The following is a 26413-nucleotide window of genomic DNA, read 5'->3' on the forward strand; positions in this document are numbered from 1 at the left end:
CACGGGAGGGGGGGTTGTTTCTAACATTTGCATTCATTGTATAGAATCTACACCAAAGTTAAACACAACTATGATGATGTCTAGTTTTCCTCTAATTTTGTTCATTGCAACTTATTGCTATATTCCTTCTTTTTGTGGCCTAAATTCACCAACTCATTTTTCAAATCAAGGGCTCTATTTATTGTAGTGCTGGATATCATCCAACATGTATTACTGTATTGCCTAGAACAGGGGTCGGCAACCTCGGCTCTTTTATGACTCGTGGACTTCAACTCCCAGAATTCCTGAGCCAGCTACGCTGGCTCAGGAATTCTGGGAGTTGAAGTCCACGAGTCATAAAAGAGCCGAGGTTGCCGACCCCTGGCCTAGAAGCAATACTGCCTTTTTCATTATAAGCCACAGCTATCTCCGATATTTTCTCTCTCTTCTGATGAATGTGTTTATGTTTAGAGAATGAAAGTATTTTTCATGGGATCTATGTACATAGAGTATTTCTACAGTTCTGTGAATGTTTTTTCAAAATTAAGCTTATTTGACATGGATTTAATTAAGCAAAACCAAAGAAGATACTATAATTTATTCTTATACAGGTAGTCCTCGACTTATCACAATTGAGCCCAAAATTTTTGTTAAGTGAGAGATTTGTTAAGTGAGCTTTCCCCCATTTTACGACCTTTTTTGCCACACTTGTTAAGTGAAACACTGCAGTTGTTAATAACACGGTTGTTCAGTGAATCTGGCTTCCCTTTTGACTTTGTCAGAAGGTCGCAAAAGGTGATCACATGAGCCTAGTACACTGCAACAGTCATAAATTTGAGTCAATTGCCAAGGTCTGAATTTTGATCACATGACCATGGGGATGCTGCAATGGTCATAAATGTGAAAAACGGTCATAAGTCACTTTTTCAATGCCATTGTAACTTCGAACAGTCACTAAATGAACTGTTGTAAGTCGAGGATTACCTGTAACATTTTTACTATACTTGTGTTTAGAAATCTCAAGGTAATTCCACATTATTTTTGGTATTGTAGCCTTTTGTTCTTAATAACTAAACAAATTTACCTTAGCTTCCTTTTTAAAAATAAAATTTCTGTAAGAAACCATTATTTTTCAGCCTGATTACCAGTCCTGTGTATTCTGTTCAGAAAAAGATACAGAAGTGTAAAGCTGTCCAACCATTTGAAGAGGCATTTCCCAAAGCACAAAACTTGTGTAGAATGCTTTGTTCCTGGGGCATTCAGAAAAGGTTCAAAAAAGTCAAAATGCTGGCCACAATGACACAATCAGAACCCAGCCTTTTTACATAGATTGCATGGATAATGCATATTTAAAAGGGGCAGAGTTTCAATTGCATAGTCATTGCTGCCATCTTGATATTTTTGACTCCCACAAATGCCCCTGCTTTGCACAACTTTAGTAAATCATACCACCTAAGTTTAACATTAATAATAATTTAGATTAAAACCTTCTTAGTGCTCAAGTTTTGCCTTGCATATAGTTTTGATTAAAGGATTCTTAAATGAGTCATAAGACTCAATTCAAGAGCAGCAGTTTATCATCTGATTCCTCTCAAGTAGTTTAAAATTATTCAAACATTGTTAAGGGGTTTTTTTTAATTTATGCCACAATGAAGAGAATCTACCTCTCAGGCAGATTTGCCTAGCTAGTTAATCTAAGCAAAGATACTTTATAAAATTGTATTTTGTAAATGCAAAGTAATTTTATATAAAAATGTGAATGATGTAAATGACTATTGATGTTGGATAGTTTTTTTGTTGTGACTTTCTTCCACTAGGGTGATTCCGTAAAGTGTGTGATATACAGGGCATATGCCTCATATGGACAGCACAAACCAAAAAGCCTCTTAATATACCAAAGTTTAATTCTATGAAAAAGTTTATCATCAAAATGCTAATCAAGAAAAGGACCCAGTGGTCTGAAGTCAATTAAAACAGAATTTGAAATTAGAGCAAATAGATCAGACGTGTCAAACACAAGGCCCGGGGGCCGGATCCGGCCCGTGAAGTGGTTTCATGCGGCCCGCGAAGCCATCCTGGAAACAGTGAGGGAATGGCCCCCACTGCCTTGGCCCTGGCCCAGAGACCCTCCTTCTGCCAGAGACCCTCAGATCTGTCCCACTCCTGCCCAGGCCCCCATAGGCACCCTTGATGCGAATGATGTAGAGCTGGCCACGCCCACCCAGTAGGCCATACGCACTCTAGCCACGCCCACCCAGTAGGCCACACCCACCCAGGCCACACCCACCCGGCCCCCTGAGGGCAACCGCAATGCTGATGCGGCCCTCAATGAAATTGAGTTTGACACCCCTGAAATAGATTGACTTCTTCAAAATGTTACATGCATTGAATTGTGAAAATTAACTAGATTTTGTCTAATATAGCTGAAAGTATTTTTTTAAAATTTCTGATTCAAAATTCATGCTGAGTGTATATAAATAGTAAAGTCTCATTCGGTCCAAACTGGATTCCTGGTGATTTCATGGAGGAGTCCTTTCATCTTTATTTGGCAAGTAGGGCAACCGGTTTCCCAGTTTGAGTGCAGCGCTGGCCTTTTCGTGTGCTTGTGATATCTCAGCAAGTACTAAACAGGTCGATCGCTAGAACTTAAATCCAGACACGGTTGATCAGCACTTGTTCCCTGCTGCAATCGCTAAAGCAACATGAGATTGGTGCTTGGCAGGGTGTTTGCAAGTCCGTTGTAGGCGCTGACTTTAGCCCAATTTTTTGACAGAAAGAAGGGACTTTCACGAGCCATTAAAAACAGTTATTAGCCCCTTAATCATGTACGAGCCATTGCTCAATGCCATCAATCGGGTGAATTGAGATTCCCCTCCCCCGCGAACTCCGAGGAACTCCTGTACTGCGCAAACAAGACTTACCAAACCAAGTTTCCCGCGGCGGGGATAAATTAACTGCTCCGTCAATGATTGGCTAGAAGCCGCGCCTGCCTGTCAAAGTTCCCGAGGCGGCTGGGTCAAGGCGCAGGAAAATGGCGACCTTCGGTGCCCGGCTGCGAGGGGTCTTGTGCGGGGCAGGATTGGGACTGTGCGGGATAGTGCTGCTTCTGCTGGTCGCGATGCTCCTCCGAGCCTATGCGACGCGACCTTCCGGCCCGGCCATAGGGCTGCGGGAAAAACAGCAGCAGGAGCGGCAGCGGCGAGTGGAGGCTGCCTTTAGCTCCCGCGAGTTGGAGGAGCTCAAGGAGGTGCTCCAAGGTAAAAAAAAAAAAAAGAGAGAGAGAGAGAGAGAGAAGGAAAAAAAAAAGCAAAGATGGAATCGGGTATAAAAGCAGTCATTTCTTCAAAGTCAATATTTCTCTGTCTGTTTTTAATAGGAAGCTAGTGCTGGTGGTTCGAGAGCTCAAAATTACAGCCTTTTTCTGTGTTAAACTAAATTGTGTTTTCCTCTGTTACTGGCTTAAGTGGTTTGATACAATGCGTAGATCACCTGTCCTGGAGCAGCTGCTTAGGAGGGAATGTCTGCTGCTACCTGTGCTGCAACTCCTGCTTTACTAATACTCTTTCATAATCAGAATGCATAAAATAACTTCATATTCTGCCCAGAATAACACTAGCGTCTTGGAGGCTCTACGCTGTATCCCTTTGAATAAAATCACTATTGTGTTCTTACCATTGTATATAGTTCTGTTTATATACGACTTAAAGGAATTCAGTTTGTAGACACAAATGTATCAAAAGACACTGTTCATATGATTTGATCTATTGTAAAATGCAGGCTTTGCACCCTGCAGGATTTGAGGAAGTCCTCATGAATGGATTCATTTCCCCTCTTCTTTCCATCCTCAAGTTAGGTGGGATGGGGAAGCTGCTTTTCCAGGCAGACATTGTTCGGTCACTATGTAACTCTTAGTTTGGTCCCTTTTTTAAAATTGGAGTTGAGCTATCATTTTAACTTGCCCAAAAGGAGATATTTTAGTTACTCATGCCCTTAACACCTTGCAGATGCTTTAGTGCAGGCGTGTCAACCCATGGGCTGCAGGCTGCATGGGGCCTGGACAGCTAGTAATGTGGCCCAACAAGATCATAAACTTTTAACATTATTATGTGTTTCTTAGTGATATAGTACATTACATACTTTATATGCGGCCCATGACAATTTTCTACACTCATTGTGGCCCAGGCAAGCCAAAAAGTTGGATACCCATGCATTCATGTAATGCTCTATTTAGGTTGCTCACATAGTGATGAAACATGTGCTGTAACATCACAATGTACTTCCCTCCCACATCAGGGTACATGTGCATGGAGTGTGCTCAATGATTTTGCCTCATGCCATCAGTTTGTCATTGCTAGAACTAGCTGAGGTCCTTTATAACTTCCACTTGGAAATAACAGTTGACAACAATATGCAGTTTCCTATTTGCTAACCAGGCAGATTAGACAGTGACAACTGTTTTGCAGGAACAGCAGAATGACACCTATTTTGCAGGAACTGCATTAATTTCTGGCAAGTTTCTAAGTAGAATTCAAAATGCTAGTAATTATCTATGAAGCCTTTTGAGGCTTGGATCCCCAATTATTGTGGGAACATCATTTACTCCACATTCAATCTTCCTGCATAGTTTCTATCTTCCCATGAAGTTTCAGGGAGGCAAGCTTTTTCTATGGCTGTCCCAAACCATGGTTGGGAATTATTTTCCCCAAATCTAGGAAGTCCCCTAGATTTCAGAAGCTGGTAAAATCCCTTCTTTTTTGCAGGTTTTTTTTGGAGAGAAAAGGGTATTAAGGAGATGGCGGTAACTTGCTGTGTAGTCTCTGACATCTATATGCTTTGTACTTCTGTCTTTTCATATGCTTATGGATTTTTAAAGTATTTTAAAATCATTTTGCACATGTTGGGGAAGTTAAATATGTTATTTATTTGATATTTTATTATGAGTGTTTGGAGCCTGTGATTGGGGTGCCATATAAATACTGTCAAATACATGAATGGCAATAAACTGAATTCTCATCCCTCCTGTTTTGTAGATCTTTCTGAAAGATTTGTACACAGGCAACTTCTGGAATGCACTCCCATCTTAATGTACAAAGCTTTTACATGATAATTGTTCACTATTATCATAAAAGTTCTGCAAATGCCCTCTTATAATTGATACTAGAGTTAATCAACTCAGTGATAGTAATAGTTTCTTATATAAGTGTATCTTTAAGGCATTTTAATGGGTGCAGGAGTAGTTCATCTGTTTCTATTACTCTTCTGAAATTTTGCCTGAACATGCTTTATCCTTTACAAAAGGTGCTGTCAGAATACAAACAGTTTCCTTCTCACCAGATGATCAGAATATAACAGCCCTGGAAGAATTTGAACCCTATATTTACAAAGGTATTTAAACTTAAATTCTTGCTTTTATTAGTATCAATGCTACTGATTGCACAGAAAATATAAACATTGTATTGCTTTTATTTCTTGATAGAACTGAAGTACTAAAATGAAAAAATATGGTTATTTAATAAATTTCAATTGACAAAAATTGGGTTGGTGGTTATAGGTGGTTATATATGTTATAAATGTTTAATCAGTGAAGAAATATGGATTCTTAAAAAATGAATATGTATTTGAACAATAATTTAGTCTCTCAATTGACTTATCATTCTGTCATAAATTACACAGATCCACAGAAAGAGTAAAACATATATTTTTCATGGTGAATACTCCCAGTTTAATATTAATGTAAGTGGGAGAAATGATATCCTTTCCAATCAGTGGTTGGCACAGATACTATACTAAGTTACGACCAGTGTTAATTGCTTTGTTGAATACACAATGCTAAGCTACAAGTTATGGATTCTAACCCAATACTTGATTTGTGTACAACATAAATATAAAACTTTAAGCTAAACAAACCATGTGACATTTAAGTGTGACACATGAACAAGATAGTGTGCATAGGACTGACATTGGTGGATTAATGATACGTTTATAAAAGGAACTTTCTAGTATTATTAAAATTTGTATGATACCATTTGAAAAAAAGTACTTTTGCAACTACCTAAAGATGTTTTAAGTTTGAAATGTTGATATAGATATGTAGCTGCAGATTTAAACATTCTTAGGAAAAGAAAAATACCATGTATTACATAGAAATGAAGTCTCATTTATTTCAATATACTTTGTCCCTTGCAACCTAAAATTCACGGGGTAAACCAGAAAGTGCAAAGTTCTAAAATCAATTCAATCCAAAAAAATCAATAAGATGGCTTTAAATAAGCCACTTTCTCTTCAGCAAGGAGAAACAGCTTGGCATCAAATTTTCTTAGGAAATAAATTTGGTTCCCTGTGATTTTGTTAGATGATTTCTTTTGCACTATGTTCCCGCTTCCTCCTGTTATGATGGCAAAGTGTTGTTCATCTGTCTATCTGCAACACAAGGATGATACTTTAGGTTTACTTTAGATTATTGCAATTTCTGAAATAAAGTATGAGTAGAACTTTGAGCATCCAAAGGTTGCTGTGTATATAATCAAAGTAAGATAATAAATGCTAATGCAGGAATATGTAAATAGAAGGATTATTGTATTGCAAATGTTGTCACAGTTCTGATCACAAGGGGAACATTTGCTGAGTTTTCAAAAATATACTTATTCTCCCCCCTTCCCCCAGATAAGAGGGAAAAGAAAGAGTAATTTCAGAATGTTCTTTCTTATTTATATTATTTGCTTTAAAAACTGTTCATCCATGGACAGAAATACAAAAACAATTTCTTTCTTCCATACTTCAGTTAACCATTTTCCAAATATATCATCTACTATTTTATACCTGCTATTCATTAAAAATCTGGTTTATCCAGTAATTTCAAAATTGAATCCAGTGGCTAACTTTGCTTAATTCTCTTCCCTTAAGCTTTTCCTGCAGTGTTTTCTACCTCATTCATACAACATCAAATTATTGGAGATTACAGCCACCTATTCACCATCCAGGGATCTAACCCTCAGTTACAGCCGTATATGCTGCTTGCACATATAGATGTAGTCCCAGCATACCCTGATGGATGGGATGTCAGTGATCCCTTTTCTGCTGAGGAACACGATGGATTTATATATGGAAGAGGAACACTAGATAATAAAAACTCAGCTATGGTATATAAATTTATCTCATTTTGGTGGGATGCAGAACTAATATGAGTTGCAGGAGAATAGGAAATTTTATGTACCATATTTATGATAAAGCATGACTTCAATTACACAGTGTGGGAAGAGGCAGTTATTTTTCTTTTTGTATGCTATAGTTTTCAAAAACACCTTACTGGTTTTAGAACTGCTTTTGGCTGAGCTTCAAACAGACTTCTTAGATATAGGTTCTGCTTCAACATCAGTTACAATTGCTCCTTCTGGAAAACTTAAACTGAAAAGGTGGAAATTACAGTGGCTTTTCCTGCTTTCACTGAACAAATGACTATTTTTCCAGAATAAATTAAATTGATGTTTGAAAGGGCAATACAGATCACACATACCATCTTGTAGTGAAAAGGTGGTTGGTAAAACACAGGATAAGATGGAAAAGTAGTGAGAGTCAAAGGATGTGGCCTCTGCCTCTTTTGTTTATTTGGGGTTTTATGACTGAATTAAGCTATTTAAAGGTTAAAGGTAGTGAATTCTTTCAATTCATCATGAAAAATAATGGCAAATTGAGCCTGTCTTGGAATAGAATGATTTTAGTGAACTTGGAGGCATGCGAAAATGGACCTGGGGGCATATATATGTATACTAAGAGCTTATGCACCTGAGACAAATTCCTTGTGTGTTCAATCACACTTGTCCAATAAAGAATTCTATATTTGGGTTGCAAATTTCCTATCTCTGTTCTAATCAGTATTGGTCAGTTCTTTAGTTACAACCATCTGGCTACTTAGTGACTAAAACAGCCTTTCTGACAATTATGGAAACCAAATAACTCATGGTTGACATGGATATAGTGAAGTGTGGAGCTCCAATGATCAGGAACAACAACACGAACTCAGATTGGAAAGCTGGAAGGGAAAAGCAATAGAACCCTTCTTCTGTCCCAATAGCCTTTAGATAGGCTTGTTCAAAGCTGGAAACAAGCAAGATGAGTTATCTGATTAATAGCATATTAGTCCATTAGTTCATTATAACAGCCAGGGCTTTTTTTGTCATAGAACGCTCAGAACGGAGTTCTGGCACCTTTTTTTGGATGGAACCTTGTAGGGCAGGCAAGGCAGGTTGTATGACATGTGTGAGTTCCTTTTTCTTTTACAAAAAAAGCACTGATAACAGCACATCTAACATGTCTGCGGGTGTACAGAAAATTTCTGTTGAGGATGGAAGAGATATCTCTTCTGAGAAACATTGTATTCATAAGCTTCAAAATGCAATATTTGCCACCCAATTGACATGTCTTTAATATGACAGAAGGGAAAAATGATTAAATACATGATGAAACTTAGTAGATGTAATTTAAACCAAATATAGTTTTTGTCTTGGCTCAGTTCACTTTTGGAGTATTGTTCCTGGTACGCTGCCAAAGGCAATTATAGTTGTTGGCTTGAAACAGATTGTGCTGTCGTGCTCTGATGTTAACAAAGCATCATTTATTGCATGATTGAGTCAGTTGTCCCAGGGGATTATTAGAAATGGTGGGTAGCAAGCATACAACATGTTAAAATATAAAAAAAAGAAAAGAAATCCACACAGTCTTTGGGACAGCAATTTATCTTTTTCAACAAAAAGGAAGCAAGATTACACATAGATAGGCTCAACCAGTCTTTAAGCAACATTTTCCTCCTTAACTCCAGTACTATCCCTGGCCAGCCTCAAAGAGTGGAAACTCAGTTAGGCTTCGCCATCTGTTATTGTGGAAGAAAGACAAGCTAATTGGGGACAGGCAATAGAGCAGGGGTGTCCAACTGCCAGCTCACGGGCCGGACATGACATGCAGAAGCTGCACCCACCCCATTGCCAGCAATGGCAAAACAGTCCCGATACATTGCGTGACGTCACGTGACATCACAAGTTTGACATGTCTGCAATAGAGGTTCCTATTGGATAGTGATCAACCGTAGGGACACAGCAAGTTTCTTATAATTTTTATTTATATTTATTTATTTACATCTATTGGCTGCCCAACTGCAGAGAACTCACTGGATTATGCTCAGTCAAAGAGGGTGGTTAGTACTATATAACATCATAATGGTCAAAACCCTTTAGTGAATATAGTTAAGGTCTTTATATGAGCTCTGCTTTTTGGTAGTCTAATTCTTGCTAATCACCATATATGGTACAACTCACTATGTAACCACATTTCTTTCTAATCCTCAGGGCATTCTGCACGCTCTAGAGTTTTTACTAAGACGAAATTACAAACCACAAAGATCTTTCTATATAGGCCTTGGTCATGATGAAGAGGTATTATTTGTTTATGTGTTTGTTTTTAACTTCACAACTTGTGCCATGTTTTCATTATTTATTTTGGAGTTACAAGCCATCCCCAAAAGCTGAATGGTAGTTTCCAAATAAATTGCCTTTTAAAAATTTGGTTAATCTGAATAACTTTAATGTATACTGTCCTAATAAAGTGGAAGGTTATTGCCCATTGCCCATTGATCAGATTTTGGCAATATAGAGTAGTTTGTTTTACTGAAGGATTCAAAAGTAATAATAATAAGTTGGAAGGGACCTTGGAGGTCATCTGGTCCAACCCCCTGCTAAGGCAGGAAACCCTATACCATTTCAGACAAATGGCTGTCCAGTCTCTTCTTAAAAACTTCCAGTGTTGGAGCATTCACCACCTCTGGAGGCAGGTTGTTCCACTGGTTAGTTGTTCTAACTGTCAGGAAGTTTCTCCTTAGTTCTAGGTTGCTTCTCTCCTTTACTAGTTTTCATCCGTTGCTTTTTGTCCTGCTTTCGGGTGCTTTGGAGAATAGCTTGGCTCCCTCTTCTTTGTGGCAGCCCCTGAGATATTGGAACACTGCTATCATGTCACCCCTCACCCTTCTCTTCATTAAACTACACATACCCAATTCCAGCAACCATTCCTTATATGTTTTAGCCTCCAGTCCCCCAATCATCTTTGTTGCTCTTCTCTATACATATTGGATATTTTTAAATATTGCATTTGATAGTCTAAAGTAAATCTACTTTTTTTTAAAAATAATGCTTTTTTAAAGGCACAAGGCTAGAAACAGGAGAATGAATTCTAGTCCCTCCTTAGGCATGAAAGCTGACTGAGTGACTTTGGGCCACTCATTCTCTCAGTCCAATTCACCTTACAGGGTTGTTGTGAGGAAAATAGGAGTAGGAAGGAGGATTAGATATATACATTGCCTTGAATCATTTATAAAAATAATAAAGACTGGATTAAAAAAAATCTCCCAATGAGGATTTAGATAGGTGAAAAGGTAGCTTAGATATACAGTAGCTTTTTAAATGAGATTCTGAATAATCACTTTAGATTCAAACTTCAGTGGTTTGAGGCATAATTAGTAAATCACTTACAGCCTTTGCTGAATAATAATAATTGCATTCTTTTGAAAGACTAGCCAATGGCTTGACTTAGGAAAATGTTATTCTAATTCCCTTTCAGGTTGGTGGTAAAAAAGGAGCAATGAAAATTGTGGCTGAGCTGGAATCTAGAGGGGTACAACTTTCTTTTGTGCTTGATGAAGGAAGCTTTATTTTTGATGGAGTCATCCCTAAAATAGAGAAACCAGTAGCTGTGTAAGTAAAGAAATACAAATGTTTGCTACAGTAAATGCAGTTCTTTGCCTATTTCACAGAATCATGTTTAAACAACTGGATACTGGAAGCCAGGCCTTACAATTCACAAATAACTGAAACTGCAATCTATCAGTTTACTTTGTCTATATTTTGTCCACCTTTGTTCTGGAATGATGAAATTATGGACATTGTACTGTATCTCATATTTTCCAAGGTTGTGCATATAGTAACTGATTAACCAGCTATATGAATGCTTGGTCACAGTGGCCCCTAGCAATAGAGTAATATACATAGACCTACATCTCCAGATGTTGGCTTCTGCTGCTTTTCTTACAAGACTAGAGTAACTAGAGCAACATGTATTCTGTAATATGAGGTGGGTGAGGATTTGCACTGGAGTGTCAGAGGGCATTAGTAGAAATTCCTGATGCCCTGCACAGCAGGCAGGTAATCTGACTGCAGAGTAAATTGGATGATGCATATGTGATGGTTTAAGCAAAGCAAAAAAGGTGTACATAAAATTGTTCCAAAAGCAGCAAAAGTCGGACCTAACTTCTTGTTTATACAGTTTGAAGATGACAAACAGTCCAACTATACTGCATCTGGAATTTCATTAATGTTTTTTCCCTTACTTATCAGAATAGGCATCACAGAAAAGGGTGCACTTACTGTAAATCTCAGTGTAACATCTCAAGTTGGCCATTCTTCTGCACCCCCTAAGAGGACCAGCATTGGTATTCTTTCTGAAGCATTATACAAGTGAGTGTCTGTCTTGGAAACATATTATCATTCCATGCATATCTAATGGAGAAAAATTATCTGGTCTGAATGCATCAGTTTCCAGTAAAGCATATATTCCTCCAAGTTCCCTTCCAACTCTGTTATACTGTTAAGGTGCTACGTTAAATATCTGCAATAATTACAGGATCAGAATAAGTCATGAATGGCTGGAATAGAATTCTACAATCTGATATATTTGTCTAAAAACTATCTAGCCCACAGGTGTCAAACTCGCCGTGTCATGTGACATGTGGCAACGTACTGCAACTTTTTTTGCATTGCTGGAGCTGGGGTGGGTGCGGCCTCTGCATGATGCAAGCAGCCCACGGACCAGCTGTTTGACACCCCTGATCTTGCCTTTAATGATTATAGTCCAAGACATCTGCAAGGAGAAAGTCATGGTTACAGAGTTCTGAAATGAATGGTATCAATCCATTCAGGTTTTTTGTGTTGTTTTCTAGAAACAATCCAGATAATTTGCAAGGCGGGTTATATATCTAAGTTTGTGATGCTTTGCAACTGTGCCATCAAGAGGTTACTAGAAAAGAAATCTTAATTTTATTTTGTCTCCTTATTTTTACTTCCATAGTACTTCTCATTTTCCTGCCTATCGTTCCCCTGTCACTCCCCTAATCATTTCAAAATAGGGAATACAACAAAAGTTTGAACAAGAATAAGAGGCAAATTCTGTTTCTGAAGAATCTTCTAGCCTTCATTGGCAGCTAACGCTGTTTCTTATTATACTCTGCTGCAATTGAGCAAATAATTATACTTAACAATTAACTATACTAATTGCATATTTTTTTTACTCCACATTCTCTTTCAATGTTGTTTCTTCAATTAATCCCATTGTTATTCAATATTGGAATCAAAAGCTAGGCATGATCTAATTAACACTACATGATTTATATTTATTTACATTTATTTTATTATATTTATATAGTTGCTCATCTCAGAGAAAGTAACTCTGGGCAATGTACAACAATCAAATAAAAACCACAGATCCATAAAAATAATAATTATAAAATATTTCAGAAAAAATTACTTAAAAAGAAAATAGTATAAATATTATAAAAAGTTTAAAATATACCAACCACACAGAGAGTAAAAATTGTTCTATCTTAATCCATTTTATATTGGGAATAGAGCATGAGATTTGATCCATACGTTCTGCTAGTCTCACTACCAGGAGTCCCTTCTTTTGTAGAGGGCTACATTCAAATTATAAAAGACCTCTTTGCAACATAATTAGATTGAAAGAAGATATTTTCAGAAAAATAAATTATATATTCCACATTCTAAGGGATATTTTTGGAAACAGATAGTTTGATTTTCTGTTTTAAGGAGGAAACTAACATATCTAACAAATTTACATCTTAGTGCAATATATCATCCTAGGCACAAAATAATTCAACTGAATGTACTTGATTTTGATTTTTGCATTTGGTTCCTATAGGTTGGAAATGCAGCCTATGCCCAATTTGTTTGGTCATGGACCTGAAATCATGATGTTTGAACAACTGGTACCAGTAGTGAGTATTGAACAGTACATGCTTTCTTCATTTATCTTTCATAAAACACACTGATCATTTTAAGGCATTTTTTCCTCTTAGAACAGGCATGTCAAACTGCCAGCCCGCAGGCCGGATGTGTCATGCCAAAACCACATCCACCCCATTACCGGCAACAAGGAAAAAGTCACAATACGTTGTGCAACGTCACGTGAAGTTGCAAGTTTAACATGCCTTCCTTAGGAGAAATCCCATGAATTGCAGTACTGAGCATTAGAAAAACTTATTTGATTATCAAATGACTCTGGGTGGCATCGTCAAATGGCTCTGGGTGACATTATCATACAATGCATAAAATAAAATTTCCAAAACAACGCCAATCACTAGAAGAAAGACAGCTATTAAAAGATAATATAAGGTGCAGGACTTGTCACCAACTTACCCTGAAGCCTGGGGAAACATCCAGGTTTTCAGAGCTCTATTTATCATAGCCAGAGTGGCAGACAGATGTATCTTAGAGGGGGATAATCATCCTAGATCTCATCAAGTGACATTGATTAATGGATGGGACATGCAGTATGTCAATGCTATCTGAACATATAGGATGAGCAGAAGTTGTGGACCACTGGCTGCTCAGATAGTCAGATCTGTGCCATAAAGGATTTTACAACCTGACTTCTGGTTTGCCATGCAGCCACTATGGACAGTTGGGAGACTTGCTCTCCCCTGTCCAGTTTTGCATCTCTGGGGGGGCCTGAAAAGGGCTGAAATTCGCTCCAAAGAGGTGACCAGCAAGGAGGAGCACTCGCTGGATCGTGGGAGAGCCGCAACTCTCTCGTTAGACCTGGCAATCCCTCCAAACTGGCGGACAAAAGGACCGGCCATTATGGCTCGTCCCTAGGCTGTGAACAGCCGAAGTCACATTTTCCACCAGGCAACTCTTAAAACAGCGCGGAAGAGACTGGGTGAGGTCTACCTCTTTTACACCCTGATTATTTTCTGTGCCTCCTTAAGCTGCTAAGCATTCTTCTCCCTGCGGTGAGGGAAGGGGGACTTTAGCCCTCCCTCCAGAAAGAGCAGTGACTAAATACCCAGGGGCGTTTTAAACATTGAAAAAGTAACTGAATCCCAATTGGAATTTTATTTCTCAAAGCTTGTGGACTGAAAGATTTTTTATTTTTCATTATCTGCTTCTGTTGGAAATCTGGGATCTTTTTTATAAAAAAGAAGAAGAAACTAAAAAGATTAAAATAACTTTGGGACTCAAAGGGAAACTTTAAAAGGGGCCTGGCTGACTGCCAGAGAAATAAATAACCTTAAGAATTTTGAAACAACAGCTGTGAAAGGCTCTGTGTTCCCTACCTAGGAAAAAAAAAACTTTTTCTCTCTTTCGGATTTTCTAAGTGTAAAGCCTTTAATCTAAAATACCAATATGGAAGAAGACCGGGAACAAATTTCCTTATGGATGAAGATCAACAAATTCTATGTTGAAAGCACTAATTCAAACTCTTACCACAACCAATGAAATACTAAGAGGCTATGCGAAGGAACAAGAAGATAGCCCAGATATGAAAGCCCAAACTTTGACCACAACTAAAGAACCATCTATACAAAATACAATAGAAAAAATGAAACATTTAAATATTATGACAGAAGAATCTACTATTCAACAAATATTGACATTTGAAAATCCAGAAAAGACATCGACAACTTGGAAAAAGGAAAAGTTTTCCTATACAACTCAGAAGGAACTAGAGGATCTAGAAAAAGAACAGCTGGATGAGAAGATAAACAATTCAGAACAACCACATAGATATGGAAGAATAAAGTGGTCTACAAGTCCTCTCAAAAAAATGGCGACCGGATGGTTTTGCCAATATCAATTAATATTTATGATACTACAAGGAGATTGGTTCAATGACCGAAAAACAAGGACATGGAAGATGATTTGGCGAAGAAAAAAAGCCAGAATAAGGCTCAAGAAGAGTTTCGACCATCTTATTGAAATCTAAAACAGAATGTACTTAAATAGGTAAGATGTGCATGTTGAACAGAAGACATTGTTATGAACTGAGATAAAAAATTTTGGTCATTAAAATTTAGCAGTATAAATACTAATAGCTAATTTGAATATTGATTTGTGCATAAAGGTCATGTAAAGCTGAATAATGTAGATAAACTAAAAACGTATTGTTGAAAGTAATAAATAGGTCTATACGGAACGTTAAAAACAAAAATTATTAGTTTAAGCAAGAGATAGCAGATACAAAGAGGAAGAGAGGAAGTATTAAATACTGAAATAAAAAAATTTTGATTACTAAAAAAACCCCTGAAAACTAGCAAAAAGGAAGGATATCATATTGTATCCTTAATTTCTTGACATAGAGGGTGAGAAGTTAAGTAGACGGGATGTGTATTTTGAACATTACATTTTGTGAGGAATGATGATAGATGAATTTGGAGTATATTAAAAATCTTGGGAATGATAAATATCAAACGTTAAATCTAAATGTTAGTGGAAATTAAAACTGAAAAATCTATTAGGGCATTGATTGTCTAAAAGATTGTATGTTAAAACAACTAGAATATGTGTAAACTAAAAACTGGATATGTAAGAAAGTTATTTTCTATGTGATTGATAGGATAAAACTTGTCTTTAAATTTACAAGTAGACAATATATATAAAGGGAAAAAGAGAGGAAATGTTTATGGTAGCAATCTGAAATCTGTACTAATGATATCTGTATGTAATTGAATTACTACTATTCAGCCACCATGTTGCTTTTCAAATATGTGAATGTAATATTAGAAAATCAATAAAATTTGTAAAAAAAGGATTTTACAACCTACAACCTTGCATTTGATAATGATTCAAAGTTACAATGACATTAGAAAAAGTGACCCTTTTTTGAATTACAACTATTACTCCATCCCTGCAATCACATGATCACAATTTGGGCACTTGGAAACTGGCTGGCATACATGATGGTCACAGCAGCTTGCAATCATGTAGCTATGATTTGAGACCTTTCCAGCTGGCTTCCAATAAGCACAGTCAATTGAGGAAGGCAGATTCACTTAACTGCATGAGTCCCTTAATGAGCACAATGACTTGCTTAACAACCATGATAAAAATGGTTAAAATCAGATCTAGTCAGATTCACTTAATGACCACATCGCTTAATGACTAAAATTCCAGTCCTAATTATGATTGTAAGTCAAGGACCACCCATATAGGTAATAACCAGGATCTTGACTTGCATCTAGTAGCCTAATTTGTTACCTATTTACTTCTTTTGTTCCATAGATTCATTTTCTATTTTTTCTTATTTTATGTAAAAGAAATTTGTATTTTGGCTTTTTTCTCAAACAAAACATGTACTCAAGTCAGATTTTAATTAGTAGAATACTATAAAAATAATTCCATAAGCCCACTGCCTCCTTTAGCAAGAATGGATTGGATTGTGCTTTGTATATATAGTATATATAGGTTCGCATCCCACCAGGCTCAAGGTTGACTCAGCCTTCCATCCTTCCGAGGTAGGTAAAATGAGGACCCAGATTGTTGGGGGCAATAAGCTGACTTTGTAATAATGCCGCTGGGGGGGGGGGGCGAAAGCCCTAATAAGCAGGCATATACATAGAATGAAGGCTATTGCTAAACACATTGATTTGTGCTTTAAATTGTAAGCCACCCTGAGTCTTTGGAGAAGAGCGGGATATAAATGGGATTAAAAATAAAAATAAAAATAATTATACTTACTTGTACAATCATTGCTCTTTTGAATGGTTGATAAATATGTAGAAGAAAGTCTACATATTTGCTAATGTGTATATACTCTCTTCCCATTCCCAATTCCCTGCTATTCAGTTTAGCTTCCCCCTCAATATCATCATGGCAAATCTGTGGCTCTTTGGACCTCTTGTTGGCTGGTAAGAAAGAAAATGCTTTATCACTTTCCTTTTGTTGAAACTTACATGCATAGATTAATTAGGAAATGGTGGTAGTAGGTACTTTCCTCTGTACTATTCTTTCTTACTGCCTTTCTCCTCCTTTCTTAAAACTGTTCTATTTTGAGAAGCTGCCAGACAACAACAACAAAAAAAAACCCTGAAAACTTTCTTACTTCAACTGCATTGATCTTTTATCAAATTCTGAAAAGGTAATTATTGGAGTATTAATAGAACATTATCACATCTATTTGTGGGAGGAACAGTATCTGCTATTTAGTGACTTCACAAACTGCAAGAGAAAATTATGCCCTGAGCAGTTATCAATCTAAAATTTATTATGTAAAAGAGAGCAGAGGAAGTAAAAATAAGCTGAGTCTGGGTAAATAAATGAAAAATATACCAGAAGCTACAAGCAATATACTTAACTGGATTATATAAAATTCAAGTGATTCTTCTTTCTTCTCCTTTTTGTATCAATTACTGTACTTCAATTAATATAAAATATTGCTGCTATTTTGCAGAGTACAGAAAGTTGATTTAATGTGGATACCAAAGAACCTTTTGCCTTTAAATCTTTATGCAGGTTTCTTGAGCAAACTCCTGGCACTAATGCTTTAGTTCGGACCACCACTGCAATCACCATGTTTCAGGCAGGAATAAAGGTATTACTGGAAGACAGTAGGTTGGGAAAAGTTGCAAGAAAACTGAATGGGACAATTGGTGGCTCCTGCCCCACTTTTGTAACCTACAGAGACCCAACATTTGCATTGTAAGCTGCCCAGAGTTGCTCTCAAAGCAAGATGGGTACCATATGAATTTAATAAATTTGATAGGAAAATTAATCTAGATAAGACTTCCCACCATTTTTGTCAGAAAATAAAACAAAACAGGTATATATTCCAATGGAAATGTTTAACGTACTTAAACAGAACCAAAGTGGAACGAGCAAAAAAATCCTCCATTTCCATCCACTTTTCTGATATTGCATTATTGTCCTTCCTGCAAAAATAATCTATTATGCTAGTAAAACTCTCATCGTGACCTTTAACTGAGTGAAACAATGCATAAGAGGGCAACTATTTTTGAACTAAAGTACCTCAAACTGGCTAATTTACAGAATGCATCCAAAATCCAGGAGCCACCGTTTCCAAGGGAATGAAATTTGGGGAAATTATGACTGCTTCTGTGCTACTGGCTGCTGCTGAGCTGCTAGTGCAGTCATGTGATCTTCATTTTCAATGTTCACCAATGTATTCTAACAATCTCTCCCTCCCTCCCCATATCCAGCAGCAACCACTTAGGGCAGGGGTCAGCAACCTGAAACAGTGAAAGAGCCACTCGGAACCGGTTCCCTCACAAAAGGAAAAACTGGGAGCCGCAAAAAATGTGTGCACATGCGCGTACATGCGCGCATGCACAGAACAGGGTTTGACTGAAGAGTGGAGCCAAGGCGAGATATGCACCTACCCTGCATATTTGAATTGATTGGTTGAACTTTTTTAGTCCCACTTTTTTTTTTTTGGACTGCACATGGCAGAGGACTGGGAGCCGCAAGAGACGGCTGAAAGAGCCGCATGCGGCTCCAGAGCCGCGGGTTGCAGACCTGTGACTTAGGGGAACAAGAGAGGAAGGAAGGATTAAAGAAGGAGGGAGGAACAAGGAGGAAGGAAATCCAGTGTACCTTTACCGGCCAATATTCACCTGTATCCCCAAACACTCTTTATTAACCCACACTACCCCACTGCACATTTTTCCCAACCCAAACAACATCTCTTAGGCCAGGGTCTTCAAACTTGGCTCTTTTGTGACTTGTGGACTTCAACTCCCAGAATGAGGAATTGTGAGAGTTGAATTCCACAAGTCATAAAAGGGCCAAGTTTGAAGACCCCTGTCTTAGGCATTCCCATGCACCCTACCTAATCCACACACAACACTTTTCCCTGACCCATGTGGCATCTCTTGCACATACCCATGCATTGTTCTCAATCATCCTGCCCCTGTATATCAGGGAATGTTTGTGCCACATCACTTCTCTTAGTGTTTTTGTGTTTGCACCTGTGTGTGTGAGTGAGTGTCTGTGTGTGTGTATACACAAGTCATACATGCATGCAATATTTTGGATTTAAGGGAAAAATGAGTTCTGAAACAGGTGGGGTGCTTTTTATCGGGCATCTCTAAGCTGAACACATCTTTCCTTTTAATATATATGATTTTATTTTAAAACAAAAATAAAAAAATCTAATAGATACTAATATAAAGTAAGAGAAAGAAGAGAAAGAAAAAAATTAAAGAGAAACTAAAAATGCAAGCCTGTAAAACAAAAGTAAAGAAAAATAGGAAAGAAAAAATATATAAAGAAGTTGCTTCTAATTTTCTTTACATTAAGTACAATTACGCCTTATCACATATATTTTTATTACATGCTTTTTCTAATAATCAAAACCACAAATCATAAGATCTATTTTGTTTCACACAAAAGTCTATAAAGGGTTTGCAATCAGCAACAAATTTCGATGATTGTCCTTTCTTTTATTATGGAAGTCAGTTTAGCAGTCTCTACAAGTTCCACCATCTTTACATATTCCTCCATTGTGAGTGATATTGAATCTTTTACTTTTATACGTACAATAATCCTGCTGGGGTTATCATGTAGAAAAACAGATCTATGACTTTTTTCATCAGCTCCGAAAGAAAAACCTTTGATTTCAGTTGTATATTAATCTTTAAAATTCTCTGAACCAGTGTGTATATTTGAATCCAGAATTTTCTAGCTATTTTTACACATCCACCAAACATGATAAAATGTCCCTTACTGTTGTTAACATTTCCAACATAAATTTGGAGTGCCTTAATACATTGTTAACGTATTCATCTTTTCTTTATTAATCTTAAAACCTGCTAATGCACCAAATACTTTTAATTTGCCCATTGATATTGCAGTTTTCTTAAAGGATCTTGTAAAAGCAACAGTAAGTCACTCGTAAAGCCCTTAACCTATAATTTTCTTTTAAAAACTCCTCCACAACCTTCTCGTCTTATATCTCTAATCAATATTTCAAAAACCACAATAAACAAAAAAGGGGGCTGTGGACATCCCTGTCTTGTTCCTTTTCATATCTCGTAAGGTGAACACATCCTTCCCAGACAACCCTACAGGTAATCCCAGAAAACAAAATGAAGCATCCACATCCCACATGCTCCAAAACACCTTTTGTCCTTCTAAACCAAAGTACTGTCCTGTCCTAATAAACACACACATACACATAAGATATACATGTTTACAAAGAGCTCTTGTCATATTTACCCTTAATAGTTTAGATATACAATAAACTTCAGTCTATGCTCGAGAAATGTAAGCTTGTTGAACAGTGGAAGTGGTTTCTTAGTCTGATGTCTGTGACACTGTGTTTTTGTGTTTGTATACACACATGTAGAAAATAGAATATCAAAGATGTAGTGTTTTATCACTTAGTAATGTGGCTGTTGTGGTAGTTAAATGGCGACATCAGCTGGTAGAACTGGGAGTTACAAGTTACCCAAATTATAGATCCATAGCTCTAAATGCTGTTCTGTCCCAATCAAATGTTAAATAAAGATGTGTCTATCTGTAATTTTAATTACAAAATAACTTAATCCATAATACAGTTGCTTTATTTGCAGATAGTTCATTTATGATAAAAGAATTCAAAAGAGAAAAAAATTAGGGTGAGAGGGATGAGCTTTTGGAGAGGAAAATATGGTTCAACAATCACCATCTTGGATATATCTTTCAAACTGAATCTCCATCAAATTTTATTCATGTTTAGGGCTGACCCTTTATTTAAGAACATGGGTCTGCTGATCACATAGACATACATGCCCAACGTAAATTTGTATTGATGTAAGACATGAATTGGCAGCATTTTTCTTTCCCTGAAGATGGATCCACATTTCCCTGTGCAGTGACTTAAGGGCGAGCACATGTGGGTCTGTCTACTATTCTTTAGAAGCAAGCTATTCACTGCCATCTGGCATAGCATGTGGCTACATCTTTTTCAAGTGCAGATATGTCTGCCAACTTCTTTTGCAAAAGAAGAGGCAGAGCTTTGCTCAGCATTAATAGAGTGACATAGAGGGAAACAGGAACAATGGCATTTAGAAAAGAAGAACAAAAGCAAGCATTTTTGTAAGCTACAGTTGCAAATCTCCTTTAAACTTAAAAAGAGATGCTGCCAACAAACCAGGAACTATGTTATGGCTGCAGATGAAACTGCTTGGTGTTGCTGCTACAGACCTGAACTGTATTGATGCTTGAGGATAATTCTACCCTCGTTTAGATCTCCTTTTTTTCTTCTTCTCTCCTTTCTAGTCAAATGTTATTCCACCAAAAGCTGATGCCACAGTGAATTTCCGCATCCACTCATCACAAACTGTTGAGGAGGTAGTATGATGAAGTGCAGTGGAATTTTATGCTTTTGCTGTTTTAATCTTAGAATCTGTCATAGTTTAGACTCAGGCTTATAGAGTCTGACATCTAGTTTTACTTGAGGAAACATTAAACAGATTACCTGATTTAGATATAGTGCTGCATCCTCCCTCTTTAAGCATCTCTGACTGCTGTGATGTAACCTGGGCTGATCCTGCTAATACCTATTTCTTGTAGTTGAGATGATAGCTGGTTCCATGTCACAGCTACTGGCGTTCTTCTGGCTGGGGACATAGGGCATAATTGGCAGTGACCAGCAACTTTATTCTCTCTCCAGCTTAGCACTATGTAGGTTTCCAGTAGCTGCAGGAATTCCCTCACCACCTCATCTTTGTCAGCACGAAGTCCTAATTTATGGGTCCTGAATGATACTGTTACTGGGAAACCTGCTCCCTGCTTGACAAAGTAAAATTCTCTATCCAGAGGTATCAGGGAACCTGGGCATTTCCAGAGGTCCTTTCCCAGCCTCTCTTAATTCCCTGAAAGTAACTTTTATAGAGAACAGTTTTTATGCAATATACTTCCCGATGTCAGGGAAGGGACAAACAGTTTTTAATAGCTGAATATTGCAATATGTGCTTTGAAGGCAAAAGCCTCGCACAATGGGATTCCTGAAAGATTCTTGTCCTGTCTACATATTTTTATTGGGAAGGCTGAAACTGGTATGAAGGACTGAGGGAGAGTCTATAACTTGTGCTAATATCATGATGAAAACCATCTTGGCTGTTTTAACTTGTTTGTACTTTGGGTGTATTCTTAGGTCCTGGAAATATTAGACAAAACAATTGATGATAAGAGAGTGAAGATAGAAGTGATGGATACCTTTGATCCACCCCCCGTTAGCCCCTGGGACGACCAGACCTTCGCTGTACAGGTCTTCCGCCAGACAACCCTGGATGTTTTCCCAGATGTTGCCAGTGTAGCTCCAGGTAGTGGCAAATACATGATCATTAGTGTTTTTCTCTTCTGTTTCCACTCAAACATTGTTTCCATTTTTTTCTATGTTGTCTTTTGTTCCTCTGCTTTATTCCATTTATATATAGACACTTCAAATACTATTAATGACTGGAAACATTTACTTTTTTTTCTTTGATGCCTGGGAGCTATTTTTCATTAATATTACTACCATCAGGAACTGGTGAACTATACACTCTCCATTCATGCATAAGTTGTTTTCAAGATTATGTTGACATGTGCATTTATTTTCTTTACTGAGACCATCACTATTATTCAGTTATGTCTTATAGCACTGGATTGTTCCAGGACTAAGCTCATGATAAAAACTTTTGGCACATACGAATAGTACTGATTAAAATTGACACAGCATTATTTATTTTAAAAAATATATAATCATAAAAGGTAAAATACAAAACATAAACAAACTAAACAACATACTAACTGCTAACTTTTTTGTACTGATTATTTTATTTACAGGCATTTGTGTTGGAAACACTGATAGCAGACACTACAGCAGCCTCACAAAAGCTATTTATCGATTTAACCCAGTAGCCTTTAAAACTGATGATTTGCCAAGGTAAAGTACGATGATCATTCTTAATGAAACACTAGATGAGAAACATGAGCGTGTTTTTAATAAAAGCAAATGAGACACAGCCATTGAAACCTGAGAATGAAAACAGTAAGTCATAGCCCTGAATTATGTGTGCATAGCATTAGTTAAAAGGTATCAGAGGGAGACTTAGAGCTGGTATCTGTCCTGATAATAAGCAAAATGAAAGCGCAGGATCTTTTCTAGAACTAAATGAATATTGATATCTATCAAATTTACACGGCCGCCCATCTCATAAAAATGACTGGGCAGAGTACAACAGTTAATTAAGACAGTAGATATATAAAAAATAATTATTAAAATATAAAAGTCTTGTATCTAGTGCTTCTAATAAATCAAAAGCACCAGATACAAAAAAATGTGAATATTTAATTTAATTTAATTTAATTTAATTTTATTTATATACCGCCCTTCTCCCGAAGGACTCAGGGCGGTGAACAGGGCAAATATATAAAAAATACAAAAATACAAAAGTTAAAAGAAAATTAAACATATGCCCGACTAAAAACAGTAAATACAAATATTAAAAATGACCATAAAACCCAACCCATCCCCCATCAGGCCAGGCCGGCTTGTTCAAATAAATAGGTCTTCAGATTGCGACGGAAGGAGCGAAGGTCGGGCGCCATCCGGAGCTCAACCGGCAGCCGATTCCATAGCTCCGGGGCGCCCACAGAGAAGGACCTCCCCCTGGGGGCCACCAATCGACATTCTCTGATTGGTGGCACCCTGAGGAGGCCCTCTCTGTGGGAACGCACAATGATGGAGCCATCTTAGAATTTTGCCAGTCCCTCGGGAGCCCTGGGTCTGATGACATAGCCAGGTCTTAAGGGACATCTGGAGCATTAACAGGGATAGAGCTAGCCTCAGTTTGGAGTAAGGGGGGTAATATTCTTTAAGATGGGTCCCATGGCAGAGAAGGCTTGTTTCTTGGGTCCTCACAGCATGCCTTCTCTGCCAGTCTGATGGCATAGGCAGATATAATAGTCAGAGGCAATCCTTCAGATAACCCAGCCTCATTCAATGAAGGACTTCTAAAGTTAGAACTATTACCTTGATTTGAACCTGGAAGCAAACTGGCAACCAATGCAACTCATGGAGCTGAGATTAATACCTGCAGTGCTACATTCTGCACCAGTTGAAGCTTCCAGATACTCAAGGGCAGCCTCATGTAGAGAGCATTATAGTAGTACAATTGGGTGGTGAAGAGTGGAAAGTTTTGCTATGAAAGAAAAGTTCTATGAGAAGAACCTTTATTTACAATTTATTGTTTAGATTGCAAGTAAACTACAAAATTGCTTCCCTTTTAAGAAACTTACTTTTTTCACAAATACACTCATTTTCACAAATACACTTATTACAAAATTGCCCAAGATGGACATTCGATTAGTTCAACCATGCTTCCGCACATTCTGTAAAACAATGTGAAGTAAATTCAGATGCCTAGATGTGTGTATTCAGAAATACACACACAAGGAAAGAATGTGGCTTTTAATTTTGCCTTGAGAAATATTTATTGACTATATCCTACCTGTCATGGATGTAATAAGTTACAAAGGCTTCCCATATTGTCAGCTAGATGAATCAAAGAAATTAATGGCTTTACAAAGTATTTTCCTATTTATATTTCTGTGTGTGTCATATATTGCACTCAATCATAATGTTTGCTTATTTGTGTGTGATACGATTTCAGCCATTTTAGTTAACTATGGTTCACAGTGATTTGTTCAATGTCATGATTATAAACACAGCACATCTTAAGTTTGCTATTTTGGACACTTTTTAAAAGAAACTGAGGATATGAGGATTTATATAAGTAAACTCTAACTTCTTTAAGCAACTGACAGATACTTTAACTGATTAATTGAGTGTGCTTGCACTTCCACCTGGGTTTTACCTCAGTTCAAAATCATCTTCAGGTACATCCAGTTCTACAGTGTTGGCTTTGCCTGGGACTGAGTATATATCTTGTTGATTCGATCATACTGTATTTGCCTAAAATGTTGCAACTCTGGAACTTTTGCAGACAGAACATTCTCCCATTAGCAAGAACTCATTCTCATCTCCTGGCTCCATTTATTTATTTTATTTATTTAATTTGATTTATATACTGCCCTTCTCCCGAAGGACTCAGGGCGGTGTACAGGGCAATAAATATTAAAAATACAATGTACAAAAGTTAAAAAAATAAATATTGTGCCCGTTACAATAAAATTAATTACAATCAATATTAAAAACCCCAAACCCATCAGACCAGGCCGGCTTGTTCAAATAAATAAGTTTTTATTTTTATGTCATTTTCTTCCTTCTCTTATATTGTTCTGCAGATTTTAAGAAAATTGCAGGTCAATTTCAAACTGTTTTTAGGGAACCGGGCAGAAAAAGCAGTGGCAATATGGAGGTGCCCTGAAATTTCTATTAAAGACTTGCTGTTTAAAACCGCTTGGGGAAGAAGAATAACTCCTGATTTTTAATTTCTTAGCTGGGGTCTTAAAACAAAATCCAAAAGAAACTACAGGCTCTTTACTATACAAACATACGTCACTTAGTGTGTTAAACATAAATCGAGATGCTGAAATGGACATTTTCACAATAATGATTGTATCATTATAATTAGGATTAGATCCTAATTAGGATTAAATCCAAACATTAATATTTGGGCTGGGTTTTTGCATAGGATTAGACTATTCAACCATGATTTTAAAGTAACTATTGGGGTATACTCAAAGCTGTTAACAAGGAGTGGGCAACTTTACTGCAACTGGGAGTTACATTTAAAAACAGCTTCCTGGTAGCTTTAGAGATTTTTGCTAATGATTTACTGATTTTAGAATAGATAAGTCCAGGAGCAAAAGGGAGGAAATTGGCAAGGCTTAAGGAACTCATTTCACCTCTCAAATTCTTCCCAATTGTACATATTGGCCATATGGACCACAGGTTGTGCACTATTATCATGAACATAGGGTTGCATATCAATGGAATGGAAGCAATTCCATTAAGAATTACTGTAATATGTGAATTAGTTCCTGAATTAATTTAGCTTTGTCTCTTAGCATGACTGAAATCTGGATCTAAATTTTGGAGTGCTGTTGCACTACACATATATTTATAATATAAAAGTTTTACTTGACAATATGACTAATTTGGCATTAAACATCTGCTTTCTTTTCCCTTTTTGATCAGATTCCATGGGTTGAATGAAAGGATCTCTGTGAAAGTTTATGCAAAGCAAGTGGAATTTTTCTTTCAACTAATTCAAAATTGTGATTTGAACCAACCCACAGAGCCACACGCAAATCTTCATGAGCTATAGAAACAAGAAAATATAAAGGCCTGTGGGAGTTGTGAGAAATCTGAATTATTCAAAGCACCAGTGTTCTATGTTGTTCTCAGTGCCCAGACTTCATTACTGTGTTAA

At 37.1% G+C, this 26413-nt stretch overlaps 1 protein-coding gene across 1 annotated transcript; it reads left to right on the forward strand.

Annotated features, from left to right (window-relative positions):
* Positions 1 to 2998: 2998 nt before the first annotated feature.
* Positions 2999 to 26413, forward strand: PM20D1 (peptidase M20 domain containing 1). The gene is made up of 13 exons (XM_083360168.1): positions 2999 to 3236; positions 5278 to 5364; positions 6883 to 7118; positions 9318 to 9404; positions 10582 to 10715; positions 11355 to 11474; positions 12952 to 13027; positions 16878 to 16939; positions 17544 to 17622; positions 21309 to 21380; positions 22186 to 22354; positions 22860 to 22959; positions 26179 to 26413. The coding sequence occupies exons 1-13, from the start codon at positions 3011 to 3013 to the stop codon at positions 26306 to 26308; spliced, it is 1578 nt and encodes a 525-aa protein (XP_083216294.1). The 5' UTR covers positions 2999 to 3010; the 3' UTR covers positions 26309 to 26413.

This window comes from Vipera ursinii (assembly GCF_947247035.1).
Source record: "Vipera ursinii genome assembly, chromosome: 3".
Taxonomy (NCBI): Eukaryota; Metazoa; Chordata; class Lepidosauria; order Squamata; family Viperidae; genus Vipera; species Vipera ursinii.

Coding starts and splice junctions, on each gene's coding strand:
- PM20D1 (XM_083360168.1), top strand. CDS start 3,011: ATGGCGACCTTCGGTGCCCGGCTGCGAGGGGTCTTGTGCGGGGCAGGA. Junction 13,028..16,877: donor TTGAACAACTGGTACCAGTA/GTGAGTATTGAA, acceptor CCTGCTATTCAG/TTTAGCTTCCCCCTCAATAT. Junction 21,381..22,185: donor CATCACAAACTGTTGAGGAG/GTAGTATGATGA, acceptor GTGTATTCTTAG/GTCCTGGAAATATTAGACAA.